The sequence below is a fragment of the Branchiostoma belcheri genome, unplaced genomic scaffold, assembly GCF_001625305.1.
Source record: "Branchiostoma belcheri isolate BF01 breed outbred unplaced genomic scaffold, Haploidv18h27 scaffold222, whole genome shotgun sequence".
NCBI lineage: Eukaryota > Metazoa > Chordata > Leptocardii > Amphioxiformes > Branchiostomatidae > Branchiostoma > Branchiostoma belcheri.
Window position 1 is genome coordinate 293,179 of NW_017803736.1, and position 18,815 is coordinate 311,993.

Consider the following 18,815-nt stretch of genomic DNA (forward strand, 5'->3'; position numbering starts at 1 on the left):
ACTATAAGTTGACAATGTATCACTTTTCAACTCATTAGATATCATTGCCTAGTTGGCAAAGTGAACTAAGTAAACAATCAATCAATCTTTATTCAAACAACTAGCAGACCTCAAGTCTGAATTGAGTTGTTTTTACAATTCATAAAATGAAGTAGTAAGCAATACTAATGGTTTAAAAATACATAATTTACACAATAATCACACAAAATCGGTAGAGAGCTATAATAATGTCTATTTACACTACAAGTAGAGGTAAAGGCGAATGCTAGCCGCACTCAGTCACTCTATGCCCTCTTAAGTAAAAGTAGGGAAGAACTGCATTTAACTAGCGCTTAAAACAATTCATTTCTGATTTATGACGACTATAAATACGGGGGGTAACAGATGGTAAGGGCGTCTCAGTTTTTTAATATATGTACAGTATTTGTATTTTTAGATTGAAAACCTTTGTATGTGTCACACTGTATGTATTGTCTGTATTTTTGCCAATAAAGTAATTAAAAAAATATCATGCTTTAATAAGATCATGTTGTAATGTTTAATACAATAATGCAAGAAAGTCTGACAATTCAATATTAACGTACATTCATTTTCTCTTGTTAACCATTCAGGTGGTGGCCGAGTCCTACGTGACAGCCCAGGAAGCTGAGCCAGTAACTGGGTGGCAGCTGCAGCCGGTGTTTCTCGTTCAAGGTGTTCCACGTTCAAGGTGTGCCCCGCAGGCTGTAAGTGTTACCCAGTGTCCAACACTTATGCCTTGACTCTGACAATGCCAGAACACATGGCAAGCCTGTCTCAGCAGGAGTTTGACTCTGCTACGGAGGAGGCCATAGTTAGTGGGTGGGTCTTTGGGAGGGAGTGATGTATGTGTTGATAGTGGAACAGCATTTACCTTTTAAACTAGGATATATATACGTCTTGGATAGTATTTCGTATTGGCAACAAGCAGGTTTTTATACAAATACTACAGTTCTCAATACAGGCCCGAAATCATTCGAGACTATAACGAATTCGGAACAGTGGACTGAAGCCGTCACTGGGATATCACAGGGCCAATTAGGTGAACAGCAGCAGGAACATCTTGGACACTTGGACAAGAAAACACTGCAGGACACAGCGTGAGGCAAGACTGTGGGGGGCGACTGGGCCATCAACAAATCGAGACGAACCATGGGTGACTGCGACTGAGATTCATTTTTGGCTAACAAGGTTATTCTTTGAGATACGCCAAATGGACTTGAAAACCACACCCAGCAAAAAATGTATGATTTAGCACAATCTTTTAATAGGTACATTTTTATTGTTATTTATTTCGGCTTACAAAATAAGTGTTGTTATTCTAGAGCACGACATAAAAGAGTTTATGACATCACGAACTCCAAAACCGTAAGTCTGAAGATACATCTACTGGATGACCATGTGGTCTCCTGTATCCGTCAGTGAGGCAACATCAATAGTTGCCATACACTGCACTATGTACAACTGTCGTGCAATTAAGTTCTTCCTATCTATACTGTACAAATCCACAATTATGTCCCTACGTAGACATCGTTGAGTCGCCGGAACACCTGTTATTCGAGGCCATCATTCATGGATATTCGAGGAGCTGAAATTGCACTGAAAAGTAACCTTTGCCTCATACATAATTTTTTACAGTAGAATGCAAGTACGGGGACTTGCGCCACGCACCTCGAAATAGCGGCCCTAAACCCCAAGTGCTTTGCCCTGGTTCGCGATGTTGCTGAAAAATACCAGGGGGGGGGGGGGGGCAACATCAACGGCCAGGGCGTTCGCGCGAGGTTCGGCAGGCCCTGTTCGAACACCTGAAGGGCAGGGCTGCCGAAGATCAGGAGATGTGGCTGAAGCGGCTGGCGGAAGGCACCCCAATAGGCGAATATATGAAGGGGCTTCAGCTGGTATGTACTGTATACATGTATATATAAACGAATATTTTGAGCGGAGAAGAACTGATGATAATGATAAGACATGTTTCGAAATGCATTAAAACCAACCAATGGATTGTAGTTCGTTGTGCCATTCTTAGCTTTTTTTTCGGATGCCATATGTAAATATGTAACTGTTGTACATTCCCCTCCACATGGGGGGATGGGGGTCAATCAGTTAAATCAACATTTTATTTTATGGCAGCTATCGGCTTATGTCAATACAGTCAATCATTGCTATCATCACTGCATCGTTGTATAGGAATGAATGAAAGTTTATTATTGTGTTTTGATATTTTAAGCATGTTTGCGAGAAAGTATATTATTTAAGCCCTCACTGTGTGCCCACTACACTTTTGTGTAGAGAATCCTCGCGTTTACATAGGATGCCTTACACGTGTGAATGCTGCTCACTCTACTAAACAACTATATCAGCTTATTTCCAAACTCCTAAAACGTAAGTGCCAAGGAAAACCTCAATGGCCAACTGGACAGCAGAACTGGAGGCCTGGATCCGGAAGAGGAGAGCATTGGCCGCTGAAGTAAAGTTACGAAGGTAACTATATACCTATTTGTTGAAATTTAATCGTAGGTTTTCTTTTCTGCATGTAAGTGAGCAACTTATCCATTATATGCATGCATTTCCCACGCAAACAGCTATATGGTAAAGACTTACAATACGTAATGTTCCGATCGCGAGTCAGGCGTCCGAAAATCGCCTCCTCGTCAGTCATTACACTTCCTACGTCTGGGCCAGGGCACTAATATTTGGGTACCTACCATGGATTATTATAGAGTGCTTTTATAATCGCTAAGTCATGTGCATCGCAGCCGTTTTGTAGCTGAAATACCACTAAAGGGAAGAGACAGCATATGAGTAATCGTAAAAAAAAATATTAAGTGTGCAGTGAAGTAGTTGGCCATCAGTGACGTGCATCTTCGGGACCGTCCTCAAGATGGACTCCACAAAGAAGGCCAGTTAGTCAGTCTATTGGTTTTGTTTTAGTCAGTCTATTGGTTTTATTTCAAGTTTTGGCTCAGTACACTTCAACTTAACTTGTATATAATGTGACAGTGACAGTTGCAAGTTTTTTTTTAAAAACATGTACTCTTGTCTTTCCACAGGTCACCAAGAAGCTGGCGGGTGCAGCAGCTGGGGCAGCTGCCTGGGTGACTAATGTTGGGAATGAGCACGGTCAGATCCTGATGTCAGTCCTCACGGCAGCGGAGGGGCAAGGTCTGAAGCCCATGGGTGAGGGTCTGGTCCGAAGGTACCGTGATGCAGGAGTTGAAGCACCAAGACCCCTGCATGTGGACATCTGACTGCAGCTTTGTGCGGATCACCACTCAGCCACCAAGACCACTGATGGTTGACGACGCAGCGTTGGTCTGTGATCATGAAGGAGTACTACTGCCACATCCGGCAGTTGGTCCTATCCAGCGACCTCCTGATGTCACGCTACAGCTGTATGACACCAACGTCCGCACCCTCACACATATGCATTATGATGTCTCAAAATCTTGCACCTTTAAGATGTTGCTCTATATCTGTGACTGATTTGTCCTTTGTGTTTTAGGTACAACAAGCGGCAGAAGGTACAGGAGAGGCAGCTCCTTCTACAAGGAGTCAGTCAACCCAGTGCAAGCACCGTGTCTGATGTGCCAGCTCCAGAGCCATTGTGATAGATCATTGCTGTATAAAGTAATTAACAGCGAATTTGTTTAAGTCCCATCATTGATGAATTGCCCCTCACCTCAAGTTGTGTGCTCAAATTATATTAGACACTGTGATTTAAGTTTCCATGTGTACTTGTTGTACCAAGGATGCACTGTGCTTACCCCTACGATTGGGTACAAGAGCACCATCTGCGGTCAGCACCATGGCTCAGCCATGTCACTTTATTCTTGGCTTAAATATACATGAAGAACACGTTATGGATAGCTACACTACACTTAACATCCAGTCTATTAACTCAAGTGAACGAACAAGCCAACTCCGGCCTGATCAGGATTCAGCCACAGCTAGTATACATGTCACCGTCCAACTTCATGTTCCACGCATCGCTGTTCTTGGCACTAAAGAACATGCGTGTATGTGAAGACCGAGAAGTAAACGTAGGCTGTGGAGCAGACACGACAGCCTGCATCTCAGTGAAGATGCAGACCTACCACGCCTACTACAGTTGATGAATACAAGCTGTGTCAAGCTCCTAGCAGGGGGGAATGGGGCAACTGTCCACCACTTCAAGCCAGAAGACCAGACAGGGCACACATCTCACAGCAGTAGAGCATGCTGACCTCACCAGAAAGGGATAAGCGTATGTCTTGGCTGTGCAGGGTAAATGTCCATTACATCATTTTTTAAACGTTGCTGCGAACATTGGATATTTCCATCAAGTGTCAAAGAAATTCATTAATCATTTTACAGCCCTGTTTGTAATATTAAATAGTAAAGGCAAGGTACTAGAGTACAGTTTAGCTCAGTCAACAAAATTCTGTGATGTTAGTCTACTGTTTCAGGCTATGAAGCAAAGGTCTGCGGGACCGGTAAGTCATATACTTGTTGACAATTGTTGCAACTGGAGAAACAAGCTAACTGTTTGTTTGGTCCTCAAGTCCTTGTGAAATAGGATTTGTTCAGCGGTGCACAAAAACAATACCAAAAGCAAGCCCTGTGCGCAGGATGGTAACCAATGACTTCAAAATAATTTTTCGAAGACCTAGCGACCAGGGTAGTGTAAGAAAAGAACCTACACCCGAGAAAGATGAGTTGTTTAAGAATTGGGACCGATTCTACAAACTCTGGCATGCAAAGAAACAAAACGACCTGCCATTACTTGGTCCAAGTGCTATTCGTGCCTTGAAGAATATAAAGTTGCACACCACATAGGCACGAACAGAGGTCAGAAAGGACAAGGAACAACACCGATCCATTCAAACAAAGACATATATATTGACGTTGTGTTGCATGTAACTTGTGTCACGCCAGTTTTCAAATTTGATACATTCCCATGATTTATCAATTCTAATGGATGCGATATTCAGTAATATAATTATGGAAAGTCTTGCCGGTTTTATGGTGAACGATCCCCTGACCTCACAACTGTTGGTCAGAAATTTTTTGCCCAGACCAATGAAGAACATCATTTCATATGCGTAGTTATGAGAATTTTAATAATTCATAATGCACCACAGCTTGTTTACTACCATGAATGCCGGGATAGTTAGCCCTGATTTAGCGACTGTATACGATATCTACCGGAAAGGAAGGCCGGTTATCTGAGGAGGGTGTTAAGTAACTTACACGTCACAAGCTAAGGTATAGAATTCCCATCATTCGCCAACAAGGAGTGTGCGTCACAAAAGACGATGGTGGGTTCGCCCCTGGTTGGTGCACAGACCCGTGTACGGACAGTACGAGTCACTGATGACGGAGCTTTGTCACGAACATCATTGCGACTTCAAGTCCTTCCTGCGAATGGATCCACAGATGTTTCATGACCTCCTACAACGTGTAGGCCCATCCATCGAGAAAAGTCCAGAGTTAAATGCTTTTCTTGCGAATGCCTTCTACTTCTTGACACATTTCAATGTTAATGATTTAGAATAACAGTAAATTTAGATATTACAGTCCAGTCTGTATGTAACACTTTTGTTTAATTCTATCCAGTGCCAGACAGCCCTTGTCATCATGCCTGAAACTCGCCATTACTCTACGCTTCCTGAAGACTGGGAACAGCTACCGATCCTTGGAGTCTGCCTTCAGGGTAGCCCACATGCAACACAATATCACTGTTCAGGCCTTCAGTGTTGATGAGCTCAGACAGAACATAGTCTATGACGACGCTTGGCGAGGGTACGGGGTGCTGGACTCCGACAGGATTCAAGCAATAACGGGTGAGCCAAAACAACCCTTAAATATCTGTATACAACATAGACTCAGTTGACATTAGATTGGCATGTTGCCATTTTACCCAATAGTGTGTTCTTACGTTTCTTCCCCTCTGATGTCAGAACACCTTGCGGCCCTTGAAGGAACGCCAACAAGCCTTCAAGACGAGGGTCAACAGCCGTATCAACAAGAAGGCGAAGACCACCGCTACCACAAGAAACAGACTTCCCTTAACCAGTACAGATACTATATTATATCATGCACGATATTGGTAAATCTAAGCTTCTCTTTTTATTTTTCTCCCACACACCTATCTATATAGCCTGGGTTTTAGATTAAATTTAGTTCCAGCTACCTTACTGAATTCAGTTTACGAATTTTTCCAAAGTCACTACTTATTTTAATTTTATTTCTATTAGAATTCTTAAATTTTGTACTTATTTTATTTCAATTAGGATAATAGCCTGTGTAAAGGAAACCATGACAGCCACCTAAACAAGCTGAACACAAACCTCCGCCGGGAGCATTTTTACTGTTTGTTAGGAATGGTATGAAGAAGGATGACAACTGCATGTTGGCGGCATCTGCCGACCAGCTGAAGCGTCTGGGCAAGGTCAAGGGAAGCTTGACAGCCAAACATGTGGGAGAGATGACTGTGGCGTACCTAAGAGACAATCGTGTGTTGGTAAGGACCCATTTTTCAACAACTACTTTAATCTTGGTTTATATTAAATGAAATGTAGTAAGAAAACGTGATGGGATGCAATTTTATCATATATATGTGCTTATATAATTGAGGGGAAACAAAGCTCATAAAACACTTTCTTGAGAACTGCAACATGTATATGTAGTATGTGAAAAGCATAGGTGATGGGCAAATTCATTCTATGATTTAAGTGATTCTGGAGGACTTAAGTAATAGACTATAGGGAAGCAATAAAGCGACATTGAAGGACAGAAGCCATTCTAAATATACCTTAATTTCAATGTGCAACATTTTATCATTACTATAGCCTGGTTCCAGAGTAGACCTGGCGGGGTTTGTCACTGGAGGCTGGGAGGATTACCTAAGAAGGATGGCAGGAAGTGGAGAGTGGGGTGACCACGTCACCTTGATGGCCCTGCCAACATCTTCCAGCAACAAATGTCATCAGTGTTCAAAAGTATTCAAATCAAAATGGAACCTAGCAAGACACACATCAACACACACAGATCACAGGGAATGTACGCAAGAAATCTTATAAAAATGATCGGCAGCTTGGTGAACACATGCTGACACACACAGGAGTACTGTGTACCATCTGCAAAAAACGTTACAAGGATGACCACTCTCTGAACAAGCATGTGAAGTATCGTCACCCAGAACAAAATGGTCAATGACTCTAGGGAGGATACATGTACCATCATTTGCAACATAAGACACATCAACCATATTATAATATAAAAACTTGAAGTGACTAAAGACTTGAAATTAAGTTGTTCGCTTCTTGTTTTGTTGACCAATTTGATGACTTTGTTGTAATATATGTGGTCAATTCACTGAAAGTCATGCTAGTTTCCAAGTAAAACCCAGGAAGTTGAATCACTTTCATTTGGAGTTAGACATTGCCTTGTTTAGTTTTGTTTTGGATTTTCTGGTTGGGATTGACTTAATGTAGTTATCTTTATACCTGCCTCAAACGTTAACATGTTCCCATGTTTGTTTAATGTTACAAAAGTATAGTACTCATCATGTCCTCTGTTAGGAACATCCATTTAAACAAAAATTTGAAAACACTAAAGTTATATTTGCAACAGGTGCTCCAAATAGATACTGGAAGTGGATTACTTTGTGATAAATACTTATTCAGTATTATAAGGTAATATACAAATCTTTACCATTGAATGAATGTGTCAACAAACAGTACGCTTTTTTTCTAATACACTGCTACCTCCATGAAGGTATTGTACAGAACAGAATTTGTTGTAAAAGTTTTGGGTCTGAATCTTCCAAAGTATTGAAAGCTTTGTGCATTCATTTTTCTTGAATGATAAGACACAGAATAAAGTGAAAGTACCAATTCGTTTCCTACATGTACACCCTCTTCTGTTTGCACTCTCAGAAAAGCAAGTCTTTCAGAAACAGAAACGTCTATAGAGGCACATTGGTTTACATGGTGGTCATTTTGTTTACATACATGACTTTTTTGTACATCATGCATACTTCTAATGGTAAGAATACAGAACAGGTTAATTTTGAAACATATACCTAAACGGATAAAAACTTTTGCAAATAACTTTCACAGTCACAAGTCTGACAGATCGATGCCTTTGTACATGTATACAGAAAATGCCCCAAAGTATTCTCTGAACACCAAATAATGATATCCACTTATTAAAAACTTTCGATCATGATCAATCTCCCTATTCTCCCAACAACCAAACTACTTCACAACATTCAAATTGCAATTTTTCAGCATACATCAGTAATGACCAAATTCATAATTCTCCCAACCCTTATAACTGTAAAATACTGTTCTGACTTCTCATTTTCATCAATTATTATCTAAAACACCCAAACGAACAAAAAACAACAAACCAAAAATATCATCACTCAGACACTATAACGCAGCCATTCCCCCAACATTTGATAATCTCTAAACTTATCTCCTAGATATTCAACTCAACATTTCACCAAAGACCAATTCTCTAAACAGCCAACATCTCGTCACCCTATCACGTTTCCCCACATCTCCTCCCTTCAAAATTCAATAGATCTATACAAACAAAAACTAAAACTATTTCTAACATCCATGCTAAGAAATACAACATATCACCTATCAATTTCACCCCAATCGAGTATCTGATTTAATAATTTGCATCACTAACAATTAATTAAAAATGGAATCAGCACCATTTTAGTGCCTTTCACTAACAAATTTTACTTCATTATAATTAATATCAACCTCCACAAATGCAAACCTATATACCCAAAATACCTACTTTCTCAAAACCACTTACTCATAAAAATAGAATAGACCTAATTTACATGAATGACTGTAGACATTAGAGTAGACTCAGTTCAATGTCTGTATATCTGAAGAACTTGCCATACTTTGTACCCGTTACGAATGTTGTGCAATAAACTTTGACTAAACTTGACATATAATACACCAATATTTATCTCATTTCTTATTACTCATCCCCCAGGACTCAATGTCTCTCCTCCACTAATATCCAGATGGCAGGAAATGATCCACCTCCTCTACACGGTTATATCAAGAGTGTCTCACCAATCTAAGTAGGAAACACTGGGTCAAAATTCTTCCGATTTGAGCAACAAGGTGAAGAAATGATAACCAAAGACATCTGCTTCACCGCCCAAAATAAGGAAGCAGATTTCTCAAACCGAAAACGCAAGATCGCCTTGCAAGAAAACAAAATACAGGACATCAACCAACCCAACAACTGATTTTGTGTTCACAGACCTCACCTTTGACATACCACCTCCACTTGTGACAACACTGTCCAAAATCAACGACATCCGATTCAGAAAACAGAAAATAACCAAGAAGTCTCAGTCCAACTAAAATCACTTCAATCGACAACGCAGAAACAATAAACAAAGGATCGAAGAAGTTGCAAAAAAAAAAGAATGCAAAGCATCGGATGAAACAGGCTCGATCAGATTTGTACTATGGGAACCCGACAAATTCCCTCTGGAGAAAGGACATTCCTACATCATCAAACTTCGAGTTAAAACATACAATGGACGAAAGTATCTGTCAACAACACCGGAGACAACATATGAACAAATTCCAGACCTGCCAATTCCAGACGAACCAACACCAGAGGTGGACAGAGAGCAGGTAACAGGTGACATTGTCTCCTTAGAGATAACATCACGTTATCTAAGATGCAACAACTTCAGAAAAAAGCTTCCTGACTCCTCTGAAACAATCATAACGTGAAACAACTGTAATATGTCACAGTTATCAAAGAGGTCTCAGAAGGATATCTCCATCAAACTACTACTAGAAACCAAAGACACAAAGATTTCGCTCACCTGCTTTGCTGACACTTTGGAAAAATATCTCAACCAAAACCCTTGTGACATCAGTGATCATAATTTAAAACTACAGATCCTGGAAAGTGGCGAAAATGTTAACATTACATACAACACCATGCAAAAACTTGCACAGACTAGTCATTAGTATTTGCTCAATTTAGATACAAAGTTAGAGTGTTGAATAACCGACTACACCATGCAAAGTGAATCTATCAACATGGTTCATGGTGTCATATCAATGGCCATCACTATCAGGCTAAATCATCATGTTGTATTGCAGGCACATACCCAGGGGACAAACCGCATGGGAATTCACATGACCCGGATTCAGCAGATGTGCGGTGTCGAGGTGAAACAATGGAGAAAATCGGTAAGTTTACCTATGAAGTGAATCATGTTAATTTTGTTATGTAAATTGCATGGCTCAAATCAATGTTTACTTGAGGTAACCACACTGTAGGAATATCACATGTTTACCTGCAATTTGCAATTGTACTCTGCACAAAATAATTCATACCACTACATAGTGCAATTGCGATCAATACCATAATTAAGGTCTCAGTGTACAGTGAACAGAAACCAACTACATGCAACTGAACCCTGCCAAAAGCAAGATGATAACGTGCTTCATGCGTAACCCCCCATGCGCCCTGGTCACTAGTGTACGACACACACACGCCGAGTACCGTGAACATGTCCAACTCTACACCCTCCACCAGCAGCAGCGCCATGCCGGCGGGAACATCCCACCTGAGCTTGTGCGCCGCCGGGGGAAAATGACCGCCGAGAGGAAGTCATTTGTGGTGAGTTTGTCATGTGAAGTAGGTATTTAGTTGCTTTAAATAGTCCACATTCGTTGGAAAAACGACAATTAAGTCAGTGGAAGGTATTTTATACAACTCAATCATGCTTGTAAGGTACAAGGGCCAACAAAAATAAATGGCATTGCACTTACCCATTTTTCAGACGGAAGTACGCGCTGCATTGGATAGATATGGTGTTGAGGACTCCGGACACCGCCATCTCCACAAGGCGGTTGATATGGTACACAATTCTGCCTGCTTAACGTGCCTTTATATATACGAGCGATAGCCATATGACGTCACGGTAGGCTGGCAGTTGGCTGATTTGCTTGCCAATAAAATTTCCATTTGTCTTCAAACAATTTGCATTTGTATAATTGTGTCAACAACACAGCAATAATTAACACCATCGCTAATTGACTAAAAATTCCATCTAAATCATCCATGATTAAGTAACCCTTACGTCATCATTGCCAGGTGTTGAAAACCTTCCCCATTTACCGTTTGGGCGTGTTCGAGAAGAGCTTAAGATCGTTCTGAAAAACAGACGGTATGAAAAAAGGACCAGGAAAGCAAGGTATTGACTTTTCTTGATATAAATGTGTCATCACCTTCCATCTGAAAGCCAACATGTCATCTTTTAATCAAACTTCAAGCACAAACAAGAGTTCCTAGATCCCAAACCTCCATAAAATAGGGTGTTAATATGTATAATTTGCATCTTATAGTGTACATGAGTGAAAAACCTTCAATTATTTCCTTTCTTTCAAATACAGCTGTTAAACATCCAGTGGTCCCGGGTCATGTAATTAATGCCGCCCGTGGGGTACCCCGGTGTATGTTGTACGGTGGCAGATACCAGCTGCAAGTTCTGCTGCAGTACCAAGGTCATCCACCAAGAGACCCATATTTGACTTTGACCTTCGTCTTCCTAAGACTTACCAACATGTGTAATTTTAAACAGCGTCTTTGGCGATAGAAGTGTTAAATCTTTCGCAGACAAGCATTCCGTTTTCGTTGGCGTTCTTGGAAGGAACTTCCAAATTGACATCAAGAGATTCCAGAAGATCGGGCTACAAGTCAGGCAGGAACTACAGAAGTGGACCTCGGCCAAACGCCAAAGGTATACCGGACATTTTTCAATCGAGAACTGGAAGTCTTTACCTGAGTCAGAACAACGTTTGCACAGCTTCAGACAGTGCAAGCAATGTTTGAAGGGTAAAAACAAGTCTGCGAATCCTAAAGTTGAGGCCGCCAACAAAAGTTCAATATCAGAGGCTAGCTTCAACGTAAGCGGTTACAGAAGTGCTCGGTGTGCGGCCAGGAGTCTTGAAGGTAGTAAACGAAAAGTTTGAAAGATCTTACAATGTCTCGTTTCCAGAGGTGTTGGAAAAGCTACCTGAAGCCAACCTTGAACGTAAGAAGAGTAGAGCCGAAAAGCAAAGGGAAAAACGCAACGTATTGCGTGAGTGCACAAAGTCACTGGAAAAGAACTGGGCAGAGAATGAGGCATTAAACTTTCTCTCAACCCGGGAGTCTTATACCAAACGCAAAGAGAAAAGCGCATGAATCAATACTTCGAGTCGCGAAACCACGCAAACAGACGGGCGGCAGCCAGAAGCAGTCTCGAGAAAGCTGGGGAAAGAAAACAGAAACGACATGCACCACACTGGCAAAGCATAAGCTTTGATAGGGAAGGTCTCCTGCAGGAAGTAAACTCCCTTGAAAGTGGTAGCAAGATAATATACAATTGCAGATTATCTACCTTGAATTTGCAGAGTAAAATTGTTTTGCTAGATTTAAAACATTCATTTCCATGCCACATCTGTTTCTTCCCTACAACAGCTATTGTTACACTATGCATTGCTGTTCAATAAAAGCAGTCTGATTATTTTTGTTGAAAAAAAGGGTTTCTGGTCTTGATTGTTCAATTGTTGAAGTTCCAGACGGTTGAAATACAATGTTAAATGTACTAACATCACAATACAATGTAGGTCATATCACCCTGGCACCACACATGAATCTAAAATACATTCCACAATACATAGCTGAGCTGTATAGGAGACAATAATCATTTGTAGAAAAAAATCAATCTGCTTCCCATCTACTACTACTAGTAGGCTAGACTACTTGGAACAGAGCTCCTGGTTAGTCATGACAGTAGACATAAACACAGAATCTTAATGACTTCCAAATATGGGACTTTAATACAATAAACTCAGTTGCAATGGAATATTAGGTACATTTCATACTCATTGATAGCAACTGCATGTATATTCTTCCAAGCCTCCTTACACACAGCAACTAATATCACACTGATGTAACAGTCTGAAAAAGAAAAATACATGCATTGCATAGTACTATTACAAAAAAGGATGAATAAATCAACAATCAATTACAAGATAGATGGTACATGGCACAATGTATGGCAAAAATAACAGCAATCAAAACTTGTCTATTCCAAGAACTATGATTCAGCAGATATTAACAGAATGGTAGATTGATATAGAGAATGTTAAACATTTCTATCTATTATAATACAGCCTCTCTTTTGTAAAGCACTACAAATGTACATGTATTGGCCTATGTTTGTTGATAGGTAGATATTAAGTCAGGACATGACATAAGTACATTGTAAATGTGTCAAGAAGCCACATGGTGCTGTCACATGTTAAGTGCAGCCAATCTTTCACTTGACAACATGGATGTAGCTACTCTGAATGGTCTGCTTCAAGATATTCATAAAAATGACAACAACTTTTCTGTGGGGCAAGTGTATGTTGGGAGAGTCTAGCTTGCAGGGTAGCAGATGGCTGGATCACAACACCCTTTTCAATACTATAATAAATGTCCAGGGCATAGTAGAAATGCCAGTCTAACTGCCAGCAAAAGCAAAAAAATAAAAAAAATAGGGGTTGGGAGGAGGGGGGTTGGGGTAAATAACAATCTTTATTTCATGTTCATGCCCGTAGGCTAAATGCACAGATGACCAGGTTAATGTTCAGGGCATAGTAGAAACGCCTGGTCTAACTGCTAGAACTCAGTCAAGAGCTGAGAGTGAAGTCAGCAGCTTGGGGCGACACCTGCGAACCATGCTACCTGAAGCAAACACCCTTATTCCCTGGTATATGCTTACAAGGAAGAACCTCAGCTGTCACTTCCAACCTCATCTTGAAAGACTGGCGGACTTCCTGGAGAGTGGTGAGGGTGTCTGGTGGAGGAGGGCAGAAAGTGGAATAGAGTTCTTGGATGGACCTCTTGAAGACGAATCGTCTTCAAGAGGTCCATCCAATAACTCTATTCCACATTCTTCCTTCCTCCACCAGACACCCTCAACACTCTCCAGGATGAGACGATTTCAAGCTGTCACCGCCCTTACTTCACTACAGAATCATCAGCTTCAAAGAACAGCAATACATGCTCAACAAGTGGCAGATGTGTGTAGCAAAACTGAAGAAGAAAGAGCTTATTCTTCCGCATATCCAGATAAAGGTGTATGACGCAGAAGGTGACAGTGTGAGATGTATTGCCACTTTTCAAAAGTACTTTTCTTCCAGATAGCACTACCAGGCATAGTTAGAAACCAAATGAATAATATGGAGGATGTCTGCCAGGGAGAACGACTGGCTTGCCTCAGGGACAACAACGACTGGTATTTGAAGGCACTACAACAGACCAGGGGTACATCCCAATTGCACCCAAAATAAAAGTTTTAGTATTCACAATTCGGTGTATCTATATCTGTTTTGAAAATTCTAGGTTACCAAAATATGAACAGTGTTTTTACGTAATTTGACACAGCAGCTAAAGCATGCAATGAATGTTTCTTGACAAGAAGACCCTTGGAATGCGATTCTGTATATTACCTGGTGAGTTAATTACTCAAGATCATCTCCTTATTTCCACTTTTTCTTCTCTCAACTACAGGTTTCCTCTACAATCTGGGGATAACCAAGAAGACAGAACCTGTTGTGGTCCAACGGGGGGACCTGGTGAGCAAGTATATCGGTCAGACCACCGAAATGACACGAAGGAAGATTAACCAGAGCAAGGGAGGGGTCATGCTTGTGGACGAGGCCTACCGGCTAGCGCAGACAGACTCGTCATCCAGGGACGTTGGCCGGGCAGCCCTCGAGGAGATCATGAGTGTCATGGAGGATGGTGATCCCATCATGATTTTCGCAGGCTATCCCGCGGAAATGGCTTCATTCCTGGCTGTTAATCCAGGAATGAAGTCAAGGATAGCCTACACTTTCCCTTTCCCTGACTTCAGTGTTGAGGAACTGGCCAACATCATGAGAAAGGAAGTGGACAACAAAGGCCTGCGTTGAACCCCCGAGGCAAACCAGGACCTGGAAACCACAATAGAGGACAAATCTACGAAAGAACAGAGATCGGAAATGAATGGCAGACTGGCCCGTCAGGTTGTCATAGGAGCAATGAGGAACATGTACACACGCTGCTTCCCTGATGACATTGAGGGATGCACTGTCATCGATCATCACTCAGGAAGATTTGGAACAGTCATTCCAGAACTTCATGAGTGGGAGATAGGCATCAACTTAGTGTTATCTAAGTAGCGTTAGTAGTGCTCGTTAAGCTAGTGGTGCATTGTCTGCAAAATCTAGGTCATTTTTGTCGACAGGTAGATGTCGTCTGCTTTTTCTTTTCTCAAGCTCAAAGCCCAGTTCTGGTTTTTGATCAACTAATGTCTGAAAATGAGACATATTCCCTTATATGATAATCAGGGCACGGGCACTGTTAGCACATTCTCTGACAATACAGATGTAACATGCATGAATTTGTTAAGCCAATCATTTATCGTACAAGTATTGCAAGAAAAATAGGAATGTATTATATGTTTCGTCATTCATTATGTGCTCAAGTTGACAGATTTTGTGTAATGTGTTCTCATATCATCTATTCAGGAGTGTGTGCTGTGAGAATCCGGGTCAAGACACAGTTCCCATTGATGAGTATAGGCCGCGTGTTCAGGAGAAAAGACAAGGTGAGGTCTTAGAGCTTTATAAAAAGAAGCAGGAGTTAGAGTTTGAAGTTTGTAGACTCCAGCAGGATGCAGCTAGCTGGCGCACAGAGGCGGAGAGACTCAAACAGGAGGCTGCAGCCTGGCAAGCAGCACAAGTCGACCTAGTGCGTCGACTTGAAAAGGTAAGTGGGGAAGAGGAGAAGCTGAGGCAGGAGAAGGAGAGACTTACTACATGGGAGAAGGAACTGGAGGGTTGGGACGAGAAGGTAAGGAAGGTTTTGGACCAGAAGGGTCATTCCAAGACCAAGCTGGATCAGAACCCAACGACACTTGGCATGATGGCTGGCCAGACGGATACCTGGTACAGGAGAAGGAATCTGTCCAGGGAGTGCTTGGAGCGAATCAATGGAGGCAGCGATGGGGGTGTGGTAGCTGCCTTTGGGGTCACGGTGGCGCTTGATCAAATTGACCAACTCATGATCTCTGGCCACCAAGTTCAGCGGGGACCTCAGCCGACGTAAGTATCAATTTCATTGTAAAACTCTGTCTTCAGTCTACGACCCAACAAAGAAGGTGTACCTCCCCCGCAACACATACATCGATGGAATCAGCTTCCGACAGACCAGGTTAGTATCGAATTCAAAACTCCAGAAGGCCATCAACAACATGGACATCGGTCACATCCACCCAGTTCCTGGACATGTAGGTGCAACTCGGCCTCTAGTGTCACTGGTTCACATGATTGTGGAACAGGCTGAAGCATCTACGGTCCAGACTGCGGTGGTTTAAAGGTAGGCAGAACCATTTTATCTTTGCCGATGACGGCACCCCTGAGACTCGGGACTCAAGCGTCTCAGTGGGGACACTGACATGCTGGAACTTCGGCCGGGAGGCAAGGAGCAGGGAGAACCACTTCCTGCTACACACGGTAAGTGAGTCAGAGAAAGCTCCAGTGCTGGCAGACCTCTGGAAAGAGCACACTTACCAGATGGGTTTGCTGGAGGCCAAGCCCTACACCATTGCAGGTAATGTATGCACGTTTGAGTTCAGGGCTGGTGGAGACGAGTCGTGGGCTGCCACTGCACTCGGCAAAACCACAGGTGCTGCCACTTGTCCCTCACCTTGGGCAAATGTCACGAAGCACAACATTCATTGTGGGTGGCAAGATCGGTCAGACCTGGATGCCCTGGACCATGGAGCAGCGTGAGGCTGACCTGCTCAAGCTGGAGGAGTACATGAACTCACTGCCCTCTTGCCTGTCAGAGTCTTCTCGACGTGACAGGAGGAATGCCTTTATGGCAGAGCACAACTTCGGATGCGGCAGCTACTTCATACAGAGACTAATGCATGGCATCAACTATTTCATGTCATGTATCACGAGGCTGTGAAACGCGACGCGACACCGATGTGTTACCAGCGCCCATTTCCTTGCCTAATGTGCAGGTGAGGAATGAGCCTGCCCAAGGTAAGTATCAGGGTAGGTATCCAGTCATTCCATCTCATGAAGCCGCAGGAGACAGGGTTCGACTTAATGATGACATCACTGTACAGAGTGACAACATGTACAGTAAGATGGTGTCATCTGAAGCCAAGGCGAAGGAAGCCCGGGAAGCCCGAGGTCAATATCCCTCTCTTGTTGGCCTCAACATGAAGTATATTGCAGACAGGGTGTTGGAGCACGATGCAAGCAAGTCAACACGCCATACAAAGCTGAACAATGTACGCTTCATTGGGGAGAATGCCATCCGCCTGGAGAAGTAATATCGCCTTGTTGATGCATTGGAAAACCCCAACGAAGACGAGGTAAGTAAAGTGAAACGCCATGTTTTGGGTTAGCTGGCCCAACTCCTGCGGGATGCAGGAGCCCTGTTTAACAAGCACGAGACTAACGAGGCAGACCTGAATGACCTTCAGCAGTGTCTTGACCAATACTATAACCTGTTTTGCCTATTCCTGCACGGGAGCGGAAACCTGACTGTATGGACGGTGTCAAAAGCCATCCCATACTTTGCCAGGAAGCTCCATGACGAGTACGGGGTAGGCAGACAAAAGAAAAATCAATATCGGTCATTGCATTTACAGGGTAACAATACCGAGAAGATGGAGCAGCTTGCCGCTGCCACAAAAGGCTTTTTGGAATGAAAATTAATTACGCGTAGCTTTAAGAATCACTGGACAAGAAGGGAAGAAACCGGGAAGAAATTGTTTTTTTTTTCTCTCACCCCCACAACAGTAATGTGGTCGCTCGTGCTAGAAACTCTGGTGAGTATTTGACAGTGGCTGCACTGAAACATTGTATACATTTAGAATGATAGGGGTTTTGGAAACACCACTTTTTGTTAACAATATGTTTTCATATGATAGGGGTCTCCTGCCTTGCCTTCAAAACTATACATCCAGAGCAATACAATAATCTGGACTGGTAACATTACAGGGAGAACATGGACAGTCACCGCCAAGCAGTCATGGACGAATCTGCAAACGAGCTGTTACAGCTGATGGTAAGTTACCTTCATTTTGTAATAAGATTACCCCTCATGTACAGTACTTGTTACATACAGGTACATGTGTGTTGCTATTTCTTCACCTAACATGGTAGCATAAAAATGACCACTAGAATTTACTTGGTAAAATATATACTGGCAGGTTCTTACCTGAAGAAGGATCTTTACTGAAACATTGAAAAGCTGAGGACCATGATCAGCACTGATTATCAACCACCAAAATCTTCATTCTCTTCCTACCAATCATTAGGATGGTGAATACCAGGAACGGAAGGAGCCTCAGGATGTGTACCTGCCTCAGGAGATTGAAGACATGCCTGAGGAAGATGTGACTGAGGAAGATGTGACTGAGGAAGATGTGCTGCCACAGGGACCTGGACATCTGGCCAATGATCACACCCACAGCCATTTTTTGTAATACACCGCCAGGGGGTACTATTTTAACACATCATCAATGGCTGTCCAGTACTTGCTAGCTTGAAGTTAATCGCTAGAGGGTGCATGACTATATTATACATATACACTACATACATATAGAACTACTAATAGTAATACCACACCAAGTTCGTTTTTCCTTGTGAGACTAAACGCTCTTCTGGCTCCCAGACTAGCGCGTTATTTGGTTTGGAACAGTAAGG

The 18,815-nt window shown here is 42.3% G+C and overlaps 1 protein-coding gene across 1 annotated transcript; it reads left to right on the top strand.

Annotated features, from left to right (window-relative positions):
• Nucleotides 1-10,497: 10,497 nt before the first annotated feature.
• On the top strand, nt 10,498-15,017 carry LOC109470393 (protein CbbX-like). Its single transcript, XM_019769330.1, has 3 exons — nt 10,498-10,686; nt 14,173-14,194; nt 14,614-15,017. Exons 1-3 carry the CDS (start codon nt 10,498-10,500, stop codon nt 15,015-15,017), a joined length of 615 nt encoding a protein of 204 aa, XP_019624889.1.
• Nucleotides 15,018-18,815: the final 3,798 nt, after the last annotated feature.